At 41.2% G+C, this 17,974-nt stretch overlaps 1 protein-coding gene across 1 annotated transcript in view; it reads left to right on the top strand.

Annotated features, from left to right (window-relative positions):
- Positions 1-798: 798 nt before the first annotated feature.
- SLC6A2 (solute carrier family 6 member 2) overlaps positions 799-17,974 on the top strand; it is a gene marked incomplete at both ends in the record, with an annotated part of 73,638 nt that continues 56,462 nt past the window's right edge. Inside the window, 2 exons of the mRNA XM_080638225.1 lie at positions 799-828; positions 2,731-3,022. Coding sequence (XP_080494351.1) covers positions 799-828; positions 2,731-3,022 — 322 coding nt within the window. The remainder of the gene's footprint in view (positions 829-2,730; positions 3,023-17,974) is intronic.

Below are 17,974 nucleotides of genomic sequence, written 5' to 3'. Positions count from 1 at the left end.
TAGACACTAATGTATGGGAGCAACAATCCCAGCCTACTGTAACAGAACAGAGTACATTTTTCTATGCATTGCAAAGAGGATGATAGAAATTTGAATAGTTGACAGCTAACCTAACACCTGACTATTTTCTGAAGTAAAATCTATAGTAAATTATAGTGAATTAAATACTTTCTAAAGTAAATTTCCCAGCCAACAGTGGAATATCACAAGCACCCTGCCAACTTACCTGGCTCCATTGAGGTTTCTGAATACAATATTCCCTTCTCTGACTTCAACTCTACCCGCTGTCAGGCTACATTAGGCATAACGAGATCCAGACAGATTCAAGATTAAGCAACTTTTTTATAAAATCCAATTGAGGACTTTCTTACCTTGAGGGTGCAGCAGATATTACATTAACCAGATTGTGCACACTTCCCATGCAAGAACTAAAGGCATATATATATATGCAGAGTGACTTAATTCTCTTGGGAAATAAGTGAGGGCTTTATGGATTCCTCCCACTATAGACATCATGATCAAGCTCAGCTAATTGAGACATTGTGAGGAATAGGGTGCACCTTAACAAGGCCTTATTTTTCCAGAAGCAATATGGGAGTGCTGTTGTCTAGGATAGGAAGTCTGTACAGATCATTAAGACAGTAATAGTCACGTGGAGAGAGGGAAACTAGGTTTAAAAAGCTCCTTACTGACTAGGCTACAGGCTCAGCTCCCAGAGAGGCTGCAGTACCTGAGTGGTGGAACCAAGGAGGAGGAATCCCCCTTCTGTCATCTTCCCCCTCCCATAGGTACCAGGGAATGGGACAGAGACACCCCCAGTGCTACCTGGTGAGTCTGTCTGCAAGATGGCTTTGGGGCTCTGCAGTGGGAAGCAGAGGCTCTCCCTATGCCCAGAGAAGAGTTTGTCCTTGACTTGGTGTGGGAGAATGGGTGTGATGCTCACTGCAACACAGGGGAATGGGGCAGATGTGGGGGCACTGCACGTATCACGGGTCTGTATTTGATGCATGTGGTGGCAGTGACTGAGGGATGTTATGAGGAACAGGCAGTGGTGTATCTGCACATGGATGTAAAAACGTGGGTCTTAGAGCAAGTGTTTGCAGGGTACTATGTAATGATTGTGCAGAGGGGAAGTACTTGCAGCATGTGTGGCATGAAGTGTCAAAAAGAAGAGAAAATGGTCTTAGGTGTATTCAGAGAAGACAAGGGTGTGAAATCAGAGAGTAACCAATAGAGAACATACGAGCTGCATGTTCTAAGCATCCAATTGCTCTGAAACAGTAAGCCACTGCTCAAATGCTGCACTCAGATGAGAGCTTTAGGATCCAAGTCACAGCTTGGATCTTGGATCTTGAACCAAGAGCTTTTTGTGAAGGCAGAAAATCTGCAAATTGTCAATAGCTGTCTTACTAGCATCTTTGTAGTCTCTGGCCTAAAGAGAGGAAGGGGAAGATGCCAGTATGTGAGCTTTAACTCCGAGTTGAGGCTCTTTTTCATGTTCCAAGTTTGCAAAGGAACCTGGTATTCCTGGCGAACTCTGACTAGCACCTCTTCATGTATTATGATTATAACACTGCGTTATCAGTCCTAGGAAGTCCTAGAGAGAATAAGAGCAGTAAGTTGCAACACCACCAAGCATCCTTTGCAGTCCAATCTATTCTCATTGATGACAGGCAGAAGGGAAGCTACTTCACACTGGGGAAGGGGATCCCATTTCTGCCTTATGTGCTCAAATTTTGTTCCCCTAACAGAGACTGAACCTAGAATTACTGCTTATAGCTGTAACAGGAACAGCCCCTGAAAACCATTTTTGCAGCTGTATTTAGCCAGCTTTTGGCACTAATCCTTGTTGTTCTGCCAGCTCATTTTTTTGCTCATTTTACATGTAAAAGACTCAGGTCCCATTTGGAATAGCAGCAAATAGTTAACGTCCTACAAATACCTCAACCTGACAACTGAATCTTACCAGGCCCACACTTGCCAGGAAGGAAAAAGCTGGGCATCTGTCCGTCCTGGCATAGGAACATCAGCAGTGTCCAGCTCTGCCAGTCAACTTGCACCCCGCCAGGTCCTGATGTCAAAAGCCAAATTCTACTGTTTAACTAGGGCCACTGTAGCAGACGGGGAGAAGCTGCCTCTGTACGGTTTAACCAAGGTCACGCTAACAGACAGGGAGAAGCTGCCTCTGTACGGCAGCTCGGCAGGGAAAGGAGGGAAATGAGCAATCCCGTTTAGCTCTACCTGTTGCCCGCTACCGGCATCTCCCTATTGCTTGAGTGGGACCCCGTGGCAGAACGAGCCCGAGCTGCCCAGCTCAAGGTGGACCCTCCGCTGGCGGACAGTCAGCGCAGAGGTCCCGCAACTCACTGTGCGGGTCGGGAGGCTGCAGCCGGTGCCCTGTGCGGTGTCCAGGTGCGCCCGCTATTCCGGGCAGGCTGCGGGCAGTGGCGCTGCTCCCGCTCCCAGCTGCTCGCCGGCGGAGGCAGGAAGGGAGCGGGCAGCCTCGCTGCTCCCCGGGGGCTCCCCGGCTGGCGCGGGCGCAGAGGTCCCCCCTCTCCCGCCTCATTTGCATGGCTCTTATTACGGCCGTGCCTCGCTCCTGCCGCGCTGACACCGGCGGGCTGGAGCGGCGGAGTCGCCTCCAGCGGGAAGTGCACTTCCGTTATTTGCGCTCCCGCACCCCGGCTAGCCCGCTCCCTCTCATCAGCTCGCTCTCTCTGGATGTTTAAGGCAAGGATGAACAGACAGATCCAGCCCGACCGCAAAGTGTCGGTGGTGGCTCCCTTGCCAGAGCGCGCGGGGCCACCGCCGCCGCGGAAGGACGTGGAGCTGATCCTGGTGAAGGAGCACAACGGAGTGCAGTACACCAGCAGCAATCTCCTCCCCGCCGCCCCGCGACACGGACCCCCTGACAGGGAGACCTGGGGCAAGAAGATCGACTTCCTCCTCTCCGTCATCGGCTTCGCCGTGGACCTGGCGAACGTTTGGCGCTTTCCGTACCTCTGCTACAAAAATGGAGGGGGTAAGAGTACCGCTTGCGAGGTCTTTTTCCACCCCACACCCCCCCACAGGCCCCACACCCCAAAGCCGCACCGCCGCACGGGCGGCATCCCCTTCCCTCCTCCCGGAGTTTCAGGCGCAAAGCTGAGCACAGAGGCTCGCCCGGGAGCGGGTCACTGCGCTCTGCTGCTGCCCGCTCCTCTCTCCGCCGCCCGGCCCGGGCACCCCGCACCTGCCCGCTCCCCCTCGGATTGTAACTTCGTTGTGAGCACAGGCGTATTTGCCTTCTGCCGTCACTTCAGCCTGCTGACCGCTTTTTTCGTTCGCAAAAAAAAAAAAAAAAAAAAAAAAAAAAAAAAGCATAGAGGGAAAAAAAATCCAAAAAACAAAAAACCAACAAAACCAGAAACACTTGGACAGAAAAGTTAGTGCCAAGCCACTGAAAGGTTTTTGAGGGACAGTTTTAACGTGAGATCAGGATTTCTGCCCCCCATTCTGAAGTTTGGGGGTTCTACCCCACTCCAGAGAAGGTAGGACAGTCGTTACAAACCAAACCTCACCTCCTGCACAGTTTGGCGATGACAGCAACAACGAAATTGCACCCACTAACTACAGTTAGCTGAGATTGTCTGGCACATCTTCGGCAAGACCCAATCTCCAGCATCCCCTGCCATCCCCCTGAACAAGGTTGTGTAGTGATGATCCCATGCCGTGACGGAGTAACAGCCCCTGAAAGCCGGGCAGGCACTGGTGTGCTTCCAGATCCCAGGGAGGAGGAGCAGCCCCTGCCCAGCAGATGCGGGACTGTGTGTGAACTGTGAACCATACTGCAGGTAGCTGCGAGACAGAAAGCATGTTCTGTAGGATAGTTATGTATATATTGATAACGTGGTTGCCTGATGATAAAAGGCTAATGGTTTACACGTGTAGCATAGAATCGTTGCTTCTTGTGAAAAGAGGAATGTAAGATGGGAAAATCCCTACCAATTAACATGGAATTACATCTGCCCTTGGAACTTAATAGGATACCAAAAAGGGCTGGTACCAAAACACTTGGTCTATTTTGGTACCTCCAAGACTTCTGAATTAAGTCAAAAGATCTCCCTACTTACCACCCAGACAGAAAGTAATTAGTTGTGAAAAACAACCTCCATCCTTATTTCATTATGTCCAAAAATAATTCTAGCAACTCCCAGGGCAGCAGCACAATGCATCACAAACCCAGCGGGCTTCACTGTGTCAGGTGCAGGTGTGACAGCAGCATCATTCATGCCACTAAGTACACAGACACCACTACCGGATCTCCAGTTCCTCCGCCAGTCTTCAGGAAAAGAGATATATTCCCCTACCTCAGACTGCACAAGGTGACACCCAGAGTGCTTGAACTATTTTCTATGATATTTTGGGTCACTTAATTTCCTAACCTGCTTCCTTGATAATTTGCTGCCTGCTCAGGCATTGAAGCAACTGAGCAACTCTACAACTCTCTTCCATTTTTTTTGGCCTCCACATACTACCTTATGTCAATTCAGCCAGAGAAACTGGGGTCTTCATTAGTATCTTTTAACTCAAACACCTCTAAATTGTAATGGGGAGAAAACTAACTATTTGACAGGTACAAGAGGCACTCCTCAGTGAAAAGTTTGCCCCAATTCTTCCATGCCGTCAAAGAGAAATCAGACCTTTACAAGCAGAGGTAGGGAGGCCCTATGCTAACAAAGTCTCTAGAAGGACTGAGAGCTGCTTACTGGTGCCAGATTATAACCACTCATTTAGTCTGCTCTTCAATAAAGCACAAACCACAGTATGAAGTGTCTCAACCTAGGATGTCATTCTTGACCACTTACATAGCATCACAACATCCTTTATTGGTGCTTGAAAGACTTATTTTACCTTAAGATGAAAGATGGGGTAGTCCCGATGGCCAAAATCCATCAACAGTGGGCTTTTCCTAAGACGTTCTCATGGAAGACATCAGCAGTTAGCCTGAATGCAGGTGCATAGTCTGTGGCTAGTAGGGGTACAAGCTAATTTTTACAGTCTGGTTGTATAATGAAGTTTAATCCAATCTAGATATTGAGATTATTTTTCTTTTTCTGTGTTGTTTGATAGAATATGGTCATCAGTGTACCACCTACTAGTATTCAGTCAGGACAGAATTTCCAGAATAGACCCTGTGCTGAGAAGTGTGGAATGGAAATAGAGCCAGGGACTGGTTAACAGCTTTATTCCTTCTTTTTATAACCATTGTTTCTATGCTATCTTAACAATTTTCCATCCATTTCCTCCCATGTTGCCCACACATACCAATTTCATTTAGTAGAAACTCCTGCAAGAGATTCAGACTCTAAAGTACTTTACTGAGTTTTAAGCCAACTCAGTCCTTTCTCTCTTTCAAACCATGTTTGGGAGCTTGTTTGCTTTATGGGTAACTATATTATGAGTAACTATGGGTAACTAAGTCTTAAATCACAGACATACTTGAACGTCTGAGTTTCTCCCCCACTTCACATTGCTACTGCAGGAGAGAAACTCTCTATCACTAGTGCAAGTTTTGCTATCTCAAAAGAATAATTCAATGGCTTTCACATAACTGTTGGCTTATGTATCTCCATACAGAAGATGTAAGAATAAAGGTACTGATTGGCATGGAGAAAACTTAATTTCATTATCATTTCATAGTTTTGCTGGACTGCCAAGCAAGACAAACAGACACCATCAGGTGACGTTTCCCTACATGCACAGCATGTTGCTCTTTAACACAAGTTTCACAAAGATGCTCATGATAGGGTTACAGTTTGCTTTTTGACATTTTTAAGAAGCTAGACAAGGGTTAAAAAAACCAAAACAAACAAACCCACAACAACAACAAAAAAAACCAAACTACAAAACCCAGCAAAACAAATTAAGCTTGAATTGGGTGGCATGTATAAAGTAAAAAATGGTTTCCTCTCCTCTTTCTCCCACAGTTTCTTTTTATTCTGACAGCATCAGCAATTACTCAGTTTCAGCAATTTACCTAGAGCTGACTTTAGACAAAGACAGTCAAACATGGTTACCAACTTGTATATCTTCAATGGATTGATAAAACACAGGCAGTGAAAAGGGAGCATGTTGCAATGCCGTAAGTCTTAACCTACTGAAGTATTTTAATACTTGTCTTCAGCATAGCAAAAAGAAATACTGTTATCCTTCCAAAATCTACACACACAAAAGTTCTACAAATGTTCTTAGATGTTGAACAGCAGCATCAAGGACATGGAAGGGGTAGAAAATGGCGTTCTCCTTTACATCTGACCAAAGTGACTTGGTGATGTATGGACTGTTATGTTCCTATGACTGGCTATGATTAATTTAAGATGCCAGACACACTGAGGGCTTTTCCATGCTTTTAAAAATAGGTGGTTCTCAATAAAGCGTGAGAACTTAGAGGAATTCAGAAAGAAAGTATAAATACACACTGTATTCCCTTATCCAAAGTTGAAGTTTTAGAAGAACGTGGATACATATACACCCACTTTCTAATTAGCCAAATCCTCGAGTTTCTTTCTTTGATAAACTCCAGGGAATCTTCTTGATTAAAAACTAGGCATAAAGGCTTTTGGGCTTAGATCTCAAGTTCCACAAATACAAAAGTCTGATAGTTTACTTGAGTGAGCTTTATGTACACGAGGCATACACCACCCAGTGGTAGTTATATAGACTTTTTTATGTCAGGTAACTGAAGACAGCACCAGTAGTGTTAACAGAAAGTCCCATTTGTATTTTAACAAGCTCCCATTAACAAAAAACTAGAGAGTAAGAAGCATCCAGCAGCAATAAAATGCTGAATGAAGAGCCAGAAACATCTGTGTTTTGCGAGTAGCCTGCTAAGAGACCGAGGCCCCAATGGGACTTACACACAAATATAGATGGCAGAATGTAACTCTTCTGTGAGCAACTGTGATTTTTGGAAACATTCTTCTGCCATTAAAATAATAATAATAATTCCCAATCTTTAGTAAGATCTGAAAAGCTAGAGCATTTATTTTTTCTTATCAGATACCTACTTCCATAGGACTTGCCTGCCTTACAAGGACACAGACAGATCCAGTGGCTGTATTAGAATATGAAATGAGCCACAGAAAACTTTCAGGACATTAGTTCATTAGTATGAACAGACTGGATGAGATCTTGCCCTCCCTGACTTCTTGGAAGCAGGATATGCCCAATAAAAGACTCTCTCCCACTCTAAACTGCTTTATAAGATTATCGATAGTCTCTATACAAATAGTAAAATTCTGTGAGCCCTCATTAAGCAGATAAGGCAACACTGCGGCAGCGGGAATTCTGAAACATCACCATGTCAGGACAGCTGATCAATAAGTACCACAACTTGCATGGATTTGACTGCTGCTCCCAGCACAAGCTAAAAGCTCTGTTTGCAGTGAATCAAATACATTTTGCACAATCCTTCTGTAAGAATTTCAAGGAGCAGTGGATGTTACTGGAGAAATCATCAGCTACGGTCACTCCTACTGCCTGTTCTCACAAGTGCCATATCCTCATCATAACTCATTTCGGGCAAGAGCCCATTTCTCTTTTTTAAAAAGAGACTCCCTATCTGTATGACTCTCTGCAAGTGGTCAACATCAGTGTACTCAACACAAGTCTTTATAACACAGCCAACATTTTAAGTGCTCTCCAGTGCTGTAAGGCTATGCTGAATAAAGTGTAAGAAGAGCATTAAAATTAGACTCTCCTCAACTTTGGGAAAGATTTATCCTGATATTTGGATTACATCTAAAATTTTGCTGATGCCAAATGAAGTTGAGTAATGCCTAGCATGATTAACTTGTGTGCTCACAGTGGGGGAGGACAATGCTCAGTCTTAGTTAACAAAGCTGTTGTGGCTTTTGTAGAAAATACTTTTAGTATTAATGTTCATTTTTGCTTTGTTTTCCTGCATAGTCATTGGCAAAATTAATACTTCTCATTGAAAACTGTGGAAAAAGATTTTACCAACATACAGTACTTTTTTGTGAGTCAAAGTATTTGCAAGGTCAGTCATGTTCAGACTACTCATTAGGAAACATGTAATTGTCGGATTAGTCACTGGAGACTTATTCTATCATAAGAATCAGATTAAGCTTTTCATGAATTCACTAATAGCTGCAGATAAATATTTTAATAGTTCCCTAGCTATCAAAATACACACTTCTAATCTCTGAAGCATTTTTTTAAGTGGTTTTAGACTACAGTATTTGTAGAAGAAATCATTGGCTTCAAAGAACAGTTTGCTAGCAGTCAGTACACCTCAGAAGTATCTTACCGTTTATCCTAATGCTTACTTTCCTATTCGCATTTCCATAAGCTGCAATGCAGGACTGACGAATTCATATCACAGGTACCAAGACAACATAGAACTGAATCTGAATATCCCCAAACAAGGCCAGCACGAAGTCGAAGAGCCAAGAGCTGTCACACACTGAGAATGACACCTGTGAAAGCATCACCTCCCACAGGGCTGCAAGTCTGGCTAAAAGCAAGCTATGATGCTGACCACCAGGAGCTTGCATTTCTGCTAGGCTCTATCCCCTAAGTTTTGCCAACTGTCTGCCATGAAATTTAATTGCTATTTTGGGAAAGAATATCATTTGGCATTTTACACTTCAAAGATGGATGACCTTTGCCTTGTAATATCAAGGTTTACATTTCAAAATAGCATTGATGATGATAATAATAAGTCAACTTTGAAGTAATCTCGTTGGAAAAGCCTACACCAAGAGTTTGACTCATCAATCAATCAAAGCTTAGATGCAAATCTAGAGATTTTGGTTTCCTAATAAGAAGTTTTTAGTTCCCATTAGCACATCAAACCAGTAACCTCAGACAGGTTAAACTACCGTGCTGATCTCCACACTGTGACCATGACCTTTGGGCTTCTGAGCTTCGTGTGACAGTGGGGACAATTTTCAGTTTTGCGATGTGACAGTACCTCCTTCCCCGAATCTGAGCTCAGTGGCCAGCTCACAGTTGCTCTCTTCCCTTTCTCATGTGACTTACTCCTCTCTCTTTCTTTTCCTTGATCAGCCAGTAATCGTCTGGTGTACACAAAGCACAGATTTACCCAGATTTACCAGCGTTGTCACTCACATGCTTGTTGCCAGCTGCTTCTTGTGAAATTCTGTGTTCTCCTTTGCATGCCTTGCTGGCTCTGCAAAACAAATCTTCAGAACTGTAATGTCTGCAGGGTTGTAAGCTACTATGTCATACATCTACTACCTAAGAAGCATTTTGAATAGCTGATAAGGAAGAACTGAGTCTTTCTTACTCACATCTTTCATCGATTCTAAAATTCTAGTTTGCAATTCTGGGATAAGATACCATAAAAGAATATCTAAATGGTACATACCTGGACTCAGCTAAATACCTGCCTGAGTGGAGAAATTATTTGTCCCTGAACAGTTCTAGCAACCCTTAGATTGACAATTGTGCAAACGTTCTAGGGGTACACAAGCGTAGAAAGGTTCTAGAAAAGATTCATAATATGTAGCTTGACACTACACCTTAAGAGGACAATCCTGTGTCTAATGTGGGTTAAGCATTAAGCACAGATCTAAGGAGTGCTCCAATCACCAAACTAATTTTCTACCTTTGTCCCTCCAAGTTGCCAATAAAAAAGATGTTGTGAGTCAAATGAGCTGTTCGGACAAAAGCAGAGATACCTCTTTCTAATCATGCTGAAAGAACACGTTTTATTACCACTTAGAAGCACTTCATTCTAAGGTAAGAGGCAGAAAAGGCATCAAGTAGTAAACTTAGTTCCATTGTTTGGAAACTTAAAATCTCTGCTTAAGGTCTCCTCACTCTTCATTCCTGTATGCCATTCTCAATTTTGCCAAGAAACTGAAGAACTGAAATATCTAATAGAATATATTCCCTCCTGGACAAGGTTGAATGTGAAATCACATTAGAAAGTCTCTTACATTCATATTAATATCTATTATAATGGGTACAGGAAATCCTTGTACTTTGGCGGGGGGTCTCAGATTCATTTGAGCTGAAAGAGCAGGGTCTTCAGCTTCACCTGTCTCTAGTCTGTTTTCTCACCAATATCTTTTTGAACTCTTTATCAAATTTGCTGGGAGCAATGGAAACAAGAAATGCCATATTAGGAGTGTAGCAGCCAACAGCCCTTCTTCACTGGAGAGACCAAAATATTTCTAAGGAGACTGAGACATGATCTACATGGTTTTGGGGCACAGTTTCCATTTCATCTTTTGGTAGAATATCACAAATCCGTCTGTCAGTTCAGTGAATATGTGAATACAGCCTCAGCAGTCTAAAGATGTTATTTCAAGACAGATATTTTCCACCCCATACTTACACCGACAGGAAAGAGAATGCTAATACAACTACCTATGCGTAAGATCAGAGTGAACATATAGCTTTAGTGAGCGTTTAGATATGCTGTGAGGGAAATGATGATTAAAATCAATCTGCAAATTACTGAACCCCTTGCTGTGAGTTCAAATGGAAACACCATTTAAAGAATTTTGAGCAGTTCTGAGGAGCAACATCAAATTGCTCATGCTTTCATTTTTGTCTAATGGGAAGCACATCAGCAACTCCCAACTTCTAAAGCCTTTGTATCAGGTTAACCAATTGATTAAATGGTAAGAACTCTAGTATGGCTCTCTAGTATCAGTTTGCACTGTAAACTCATAGCTTTTACATACATTTTAATTATTAGATGATATACCTAACTGCTGTCAGCACTATTACAAAATAACAAACCATAACCAAATAAGTTCTATATTTAGATATATATTTATACTAAAAATATTGTAATTCAGGAGGCAAGAAACAAATTTAAATTAGTGTCTCGGTAGTACAGTTCTAGGTCTTTCAGTACTACCTTTCTCTTAGTACTCTCCTTCATATAGAATATAAGAAAACATGACAACGGATTCGAGGGAATCTTGCAAGTGACTTTTGACTTCTTGACTTGAAATCTAAAAATAAGAAATAACAACAGTAATAATAGATATTATTGTCATTGTTGTTGTTATTACAAGTTGAACTAAGTTGTACTCAAGAAAACTCTAATGCCTCAATCCAGTTTCAGAGAAGAGAGGGTAAAGATTCCAGCAATATCACGCTGATTTTAAACCTCCAGTTTCCCTTCATTGGGGCATCTGGAGACAAAGAATTCATGTTAGTAACCTATTACCCATGTCTTTACAACCTGTAATTCCCTCCTCCAACTACTGCTCCTTAATCTTCGCCTTTCCTTCTCCCTGCTTCTGAGTTAAGTCTTGAGCCTTTCGTGGCAAGATTTCGTCCTAATTGTGTAGATCTTAAGGGCTGGTCCCAAGTCAGAATAGTTTCAAATGAAAGGCTTTACTGACACTCCAAACTTGACTTCTTGAATATGAATATCAGTCCTCCAGGAAACCAGCATCAAAAATGCCTGTCCCCCGGTAAAGCTGAATAATCTCTGTTATCATGGGAATTCTGTGGAGATAACTGTAGTATAATTCAGCATCTTAACTTTTATGAATTCGTATTCTGTATATATTCAACATACTTAATTTTAGCTGTAGATATTTTGAAACCTATAATCCATAAAGAAGGGGGAAGGGAAACAGTTAAGCTCCTTGCCTTGTAACATACTACTCTTCATGAAGACCATAGGAAAGAACCTTTAAACTACTTACGAAAGCTATCCTTTGTTTTATTTTCATTCTTCTTTCTCCTTTCCTCTATTCTCTATTTATACAACTTTTGCAATCTCTCTTCTGAAGCATGACAAAGGTGACAGCACAGTACCACACTTTGAGAGCAAGGGTCTTACCATTCAGAAACAGAAACTGTTCACAGGGAGGTCTGCCTACGTAAGACACAGGCTCTTTTGCACTTGTACTCATCCAAAGCACACTACCAATGTTCCAGTGCATGGAATTCCATGGTAACATATTACTAAACAAAACTGGGGCAGGACTGGGCAGGCAGTTGCTTTTTGTCACTTCATAAATGTTTTTATGAAAAGCATTCTCATTGCTGGTATGCAGTAAGGCAAGCTGCCCTTATTATACAGTAAACCTTTTTATAGAAGATTGTAATTTTTCCAGTGCTCCTACTCTTTAAGGCTTTATACGCATAACTACTCACTTCCAAAAGTACAAGTGACTGCAGAAGCTGTGCTCTTAATGTATGTATTAGCTGGTTGCTGTTGTTTGGCTATTACTGTTGTTCAAGAATATACATTAATTGAAGTGTCCAAAATAGGATCCAATGCTCCCAGACTGGTGGTGTTAGACTACACAAATATAAAGCCTTTCTTGAAGTGTTTTGCTATAGCAGTCCTGTTAGGTTGAGAGACAGCTTTAGTGTCATTGATATACAGGACGGATTGTGAACAGGTAATTGCAGAGTATTCATCTTCACTGAAGGCTGCAGGACTGTGGGAAACTGCTGATTTTCTGGCCCCTCAGCAGCATGCAAGAATACACCCCAACTGCGTCACTGACCTTACAAGCAAGCTGTTACCATGGGCCTAGCTCATGTACCAAAAGAAAAGCAGCTGAGTATTGTGCATCCTAATTTTGGCTAGGTATTTGCACCTTCTGAACTATGTGCACTTAGTAGAACTCTCCACTAATTCAGCTTCCATTTCTCTTCCTCTTTTTTACTCCTCTGTAATCAAACATGTCTTGCAATATCTATCCTGAAGTATGCCAAAGGTGACAACACATTAATTGCTCTTAAAAATCCATATCTAGAGGCAAAGTATGTACTGATTCCAACCAAATTCCTGTTTAATAAAAAAAAAAAGAGGAAGTGGCTGGACTTCTGACACACTCTACAGAGAATAACAGAAAACTTTTTTCAGACCACAAGGTGGAGCAGTAGATCCTTATAGGTCTGAGTAGATCCTAACCTGGTAATTAACCTGACAGCAACCTACTTCATTTATGGAGAAAAAGAATTACTGGAGCTGCACAGTAATAGCAATGATTGTTCCCAAGCAGACCCTTGTTGGTCAGGACGTTATAGGAGTGACAGCTTCTAGTGAAGTGTCAACTTCACATCAAGGAGCACACTTGTCAGCATTGCCACAATGGCAGCAAAGAGACAATCCACTAATAACAGAATGTTACCTCTGAACATCCAGCTAACCAGTTTTAAAATTAATGTAACATTATGTTCGAGATACAGTGTCTCCCCTACAAAGACTGATACAGGAGGAAATAATTTTTCAAATACTAAGATTAGGAGGTTGTTCTCTGTATTCCCCTCAAAACGTCCACCTTTGGAAAACAAACAAGCTCCACACATGCTTTCACTACCACTCTACAATAAAGAGCCAGGGCACTTTTTTTAACTTCTTCAATGTTAACGTGACCTGCCTTGCAGCATGTCTCGGCGCCTTGCCTTCTTGGCAGAAGCATGATTATTTCACAACACCAGTAACAGAAAGTAAAAAAAATTGAAGTGTATTGGACTAACTGTGATATTAGGTCAAGGCCAAGTGTTACCAAAACATCAAGCTGACCCCTTAGAAGCTAATCAGATGTATCTTTGCTACATGACTCTCAGTCAGCATGCAGGACTGTGTCTGCCTCCTGATGTCAAATAAGACTGATGCTGGAAGAGAGCTCAAAATCTCATGCCCCCAGTCGAGAGGTGATTTGAACTACACACAGGTGTCTTAGAAATCAGATTTATCATAAAAGTAAGGAATAGCTTGTGCTGTGCAGTGCTTTTGTTTCCTCTCCAAAGAGAAACACAGATGTGTCAATAGATCATGAGGCAGGTGCTGGTGAGACCAGAGACACCCCAGGATTTTGTTTTGTGGAAGAGTTTGATCATTTGCTCCTTTTGTGCAGTTTGTGTCTCATTTATGTATAGCTCTACAGCCTCACTTGAAATCAATAAATTCGTAAACCACAAGGGAGAAATCCTGACCCAGCTGAAGTCAATGGGTGGTTTTTTTCCATTGACGTCACCAGAGTCAGGATTTCAACCCAAATAACAGACTTCTCTCTCTTAAGGACTCCTAAATAGACAGAATTTCCAGACTAAGAATTATGTGAGAAGAAAAATAGAGTAAAGTCATAAAAAACTATTCAGACCAAACAGATATAGAAGACTTCCACTGACTAATAACTTATCTTCACTCAGAGCAATAGCTCAGTATTTTACCTAAGAAGCAAAATGTCAGGATGTACTGTAATAATGATGGTCATTATTACACAAAATGAATTTACTCTGTGAGAGTTAGGCTATGACCTCGGCATTCTCCTCTGTATGGCTCCAGATACAATAATTTTTAGAAAGTACTATTTTAAGAATGGCTTTTTACTCACAGTTTTATAAAGACAAATTATTAGGCAAAAATCTCTTTCATGCTCTCAAGGCTAAAAAGAAAACTGGAAAAATACAAAGCAAGTACAAGACTAAAAGCCAGCAAAGAAAAAAGGGATTGAACTAGAAGGTGTTCCATTTTAAAACATTTTAAATTAATTTGGGGCCTAACACATAGTTTCTGAGATTTTGAAATTTGCAGTTGCAAGAATATAACTGGCATTGGTCGTTGTCTCTCCCTTGACTCTTCCCTAAAAGAGTAACAGAGAACAATTACCAGGCTTTTCCTAAATTGCAGGTTAAACCTATATGCACACATACAGAGGCTTATGACAAAATCACTGGCTGTAACCCTAAATTAAGAGATTTGAAGATCTTCAAGATCAGCTACATATTTCTTTCTCAACAGTGTTTTACAGTCATGAGGTAGTATGTGTTTAAAACCTGTTCAGAAACTGGAAACACAAAGCTCAGCCACACTGATTTATCATAAGGTCTGAGTAATCAGTGAACAAAACTGCCCCTCAATCTGTCCTAGCAAAAGTTTGCACTGTGATGAAACAAGAAGGATTTTGCTTCAAACTATTAATAAGGCTCTGCTTCATCCTGACAGTGAGCTGATGGGCCCTGAGGTCATTTTCGCATTCTTCTATGGTATTTTAAGCTAGGAGGTCCTGTGCAGGATGGCAGTGATAAAGTATGTACTGGACAGCTTGGACTGAGGGGAAAATTAACTTCATTGCTTGAAGCCTATTAGGAAAACAGTCCTTCAAGTAAGAACAAACAGTAGACTTAGGTTTCAACCTTTAATGAATGATTTTGTCTGATCAATTTGCACCAAAGAGGCAGAGTAGTCAGACAGAGAATGAAGGGAGGGTGTTGCTAGCCAGCACAGTGAGATTGATGGAGCAGTGTTGTGGTTTTACACTTACCTAGGTGAGACTCAATTTAAGCATCAGAGTAAGGGAATCTAAAGAGAAGTAGTTTTTATAGTCCTGCCACAGGAACACTGCTGAAAAGTTTTGCTTTGTGACCACAATGCCCATATTCTCCAGACTTCACCTGATGGCTCTGCATCGCATGCAGAATATTGCCAGCACTAGTCTAGGCCAAACACATATTTTTCCCAAATGGAAAGCTTTCCTGTGAAGAATACTGGGATAGTTCTTGTGAAATTCTTGTGTTTGTTGCTAACAGAAAGATACAAAGTAAAGAAGCCACCGCCATTTGGAAGCTACCCTCACCCAGAGCCTCCAAAACTTTAGCAAAATCCTGTGGTGACTCTAATCTTTGATAAGACTACGTTGTACTTTGATAAAGAGTACATTTGACAACAGTTGCATTGTTCTACACAATTATGCAGTAGTAGCCATCACTGTAATGGTAAATTTTCCAAAATCTGTATAAACGTGCATTACATGTGGTTTACAGTACAGTTATTCTGCTTCCTTTAGTGGCATCAGAAAGAACATTCATCCCAAAGGCTTCATTTAAAATGTCAGAGTAAAAGTTAGATTTACTACAACTCTCATAGATAGGAACATATAGCTGTCATATAGCACAACCTTCTATTGAAAGTGGAAATTAGGAGATTCTGTTGTGAACAAGTTTGTAATGATTAAAATGCTATAGAAAGTATTACACTATTACAAATAAAGCTCTAGTAAACCTTGGAAGGAAAAGGAATGTTTTGCTTTGGTAATTTGAGTCCGAAAATTTGAGTTACAACTTAAAATTGGATTAATAAGTAAATGGTAAGGCAAGCTTTAAGTGTACCTCAAACTGTTCATACTTGATTCTTCTCCAGCAGAATTTCAAGGCATTTACCTCCTATCGGTTTATACATTAATCCTCTTGAAAGCTGCCTGGCATTTGTCTAAGGCTGATTTAAGATGTCTTAAGCACTTTGTTTTACTCTGGCACAGTTATGAATCTCCTGCTGCCTAAAATGGGTACTGAGTCTTCTTCAGAAAGTGCTTAACTTTGGGCTGTTTTTCATTTTGACAACCTGCAAAAGAAAAGCAGTCTTGAAGAGAAACACCCTGCGTCTGAAGTGTTGTGAACCAGCAGTTGCGCTGTTACATGCACAGAAAAAAACACATTTAACATGCCGTGTACCACTGTGCACATTAGTTACTAACTGCTGTGACTCTAATTAGCTCTGCCAGGGCACTTGTATCACCTTGTGCATACCCACTGGAGGTAACATAACCAGGAGATGTATACCTCTCCATGTATACCCTGTTCAGTATACACAGGACAGTAAGCAACTCCCACAAGGGCAATTCTGAGAATGTTAAAAAGAGTAGAAAGACCAAAGCAAAGAGTAATGCTGCCTAAATGAGAGGCTGAAATCCAGAGGATTCATCCCAGGCTCTTTTCCAGTAAGGTGCAGGAACACCTCAGGAATATGAACTTGGCATTCTTGAAACATCAAATGTGCAGCTCAGAAAGTGAGTACCATAACTTAATGTGGGTATAACAAATGCCCACGTTAACTGTTCAACCTGCCAATGTATGAACCTGCTACACCAAAGAATATCGATGAGGTGGGAATTTTAGACAGAAAAGTAGGAATCATTATTAAGAATCGCAGCTTGGTTGAGGTTGGGTGTAACCACTAGGGGTCATCTACTCCTGCCTCCCAGCTCAAGCAGGGTCATCTAAAGCATGTTACTCAGGGCTGTATCCAGTCAGCTCCCGAGTATCTCCAGGGAACGAGACTCCACAATCTCTCTGGGCAACCTATTCCAATGTTTAGTCAAAATTACAAAAATTACAGTCCAAACACTGTAATTCATTAGTCTAGTTCACTCAAGTCTCTTCAGATTATAAAAAGAAGACTGGAACACTTGATTGCAGCACTTAAGAATCTTCACAGGAGGGAAATAGAAAGTATTGCAGGGTATGCTAATTTATCAGGGAAAGAACTGCCACAATCAGATGTCAGATATATTCAAATTAGAAATAATGAGGGGGTTTTAATTATATTTGTATAACATTAAAGTTATTAACCTATGAAATAAACTATCAAAAAAGCAAAGGATCTGCCTGGTATATTCAAATCAGAATTGTATATTTTTCTGTCTGAAACTTTGGTTTATGTTAAACAAGAAGTTAGATCAAAGTATCTAACCATTCTGGCATCAAAATCACATTGATTCATTAATTTTGAAAACATTTTGTTTTAGTTTACAGTTGACTGAGACAAAACACATAAATATAAAATTTCTCTGAGAAAGGAGATAAAAGTATGACTAAGAGCATGTATCTGAAGCAAAGTAAAACTGGAGTTGCCAAAATTTCCTTGGCACCAAGCAAGGACTTCCCCACGTTTAAGAGACAGTTAAAGCTGATGAAGTAGTATTTCCTTGCACGTACATGATTATATTCCACACATTACAGACTGTAGGTTTTCAGAAAACACATTTCAAGGAGAACTTACCACATGAAGTTATGTTATTACAGATTTTCTAGTCCTGGAATCTAGAAAAACCTGGTTTTTTTTAGCTACAAACTCACAGCAAATAGCTTCTGATGTCTTAATTCAAAAATATTTTTAGCCATGGAGATGTTCTGCCACCAGTAAATCAGAGTACATTCTGACAGACACTTGAATTTA

This window comes from Psittacula echo (genome assembly GCF_963264785.1).
Source record: "Psittacula echo genome assembly, chromosome: Z".
In the NCBI taxonomy this organism is placed as follows: Eukaryota; Metazoa; Chordata; class Aves; order Psittaciformes; family Psittacidae; genus Psittacula; species Psittacula echo.
The sequence above is the reverse complement of the archived record's forward strand: the minus strand, read 5'-3'. Positions and strand labels throughout refer to the sequence as shown.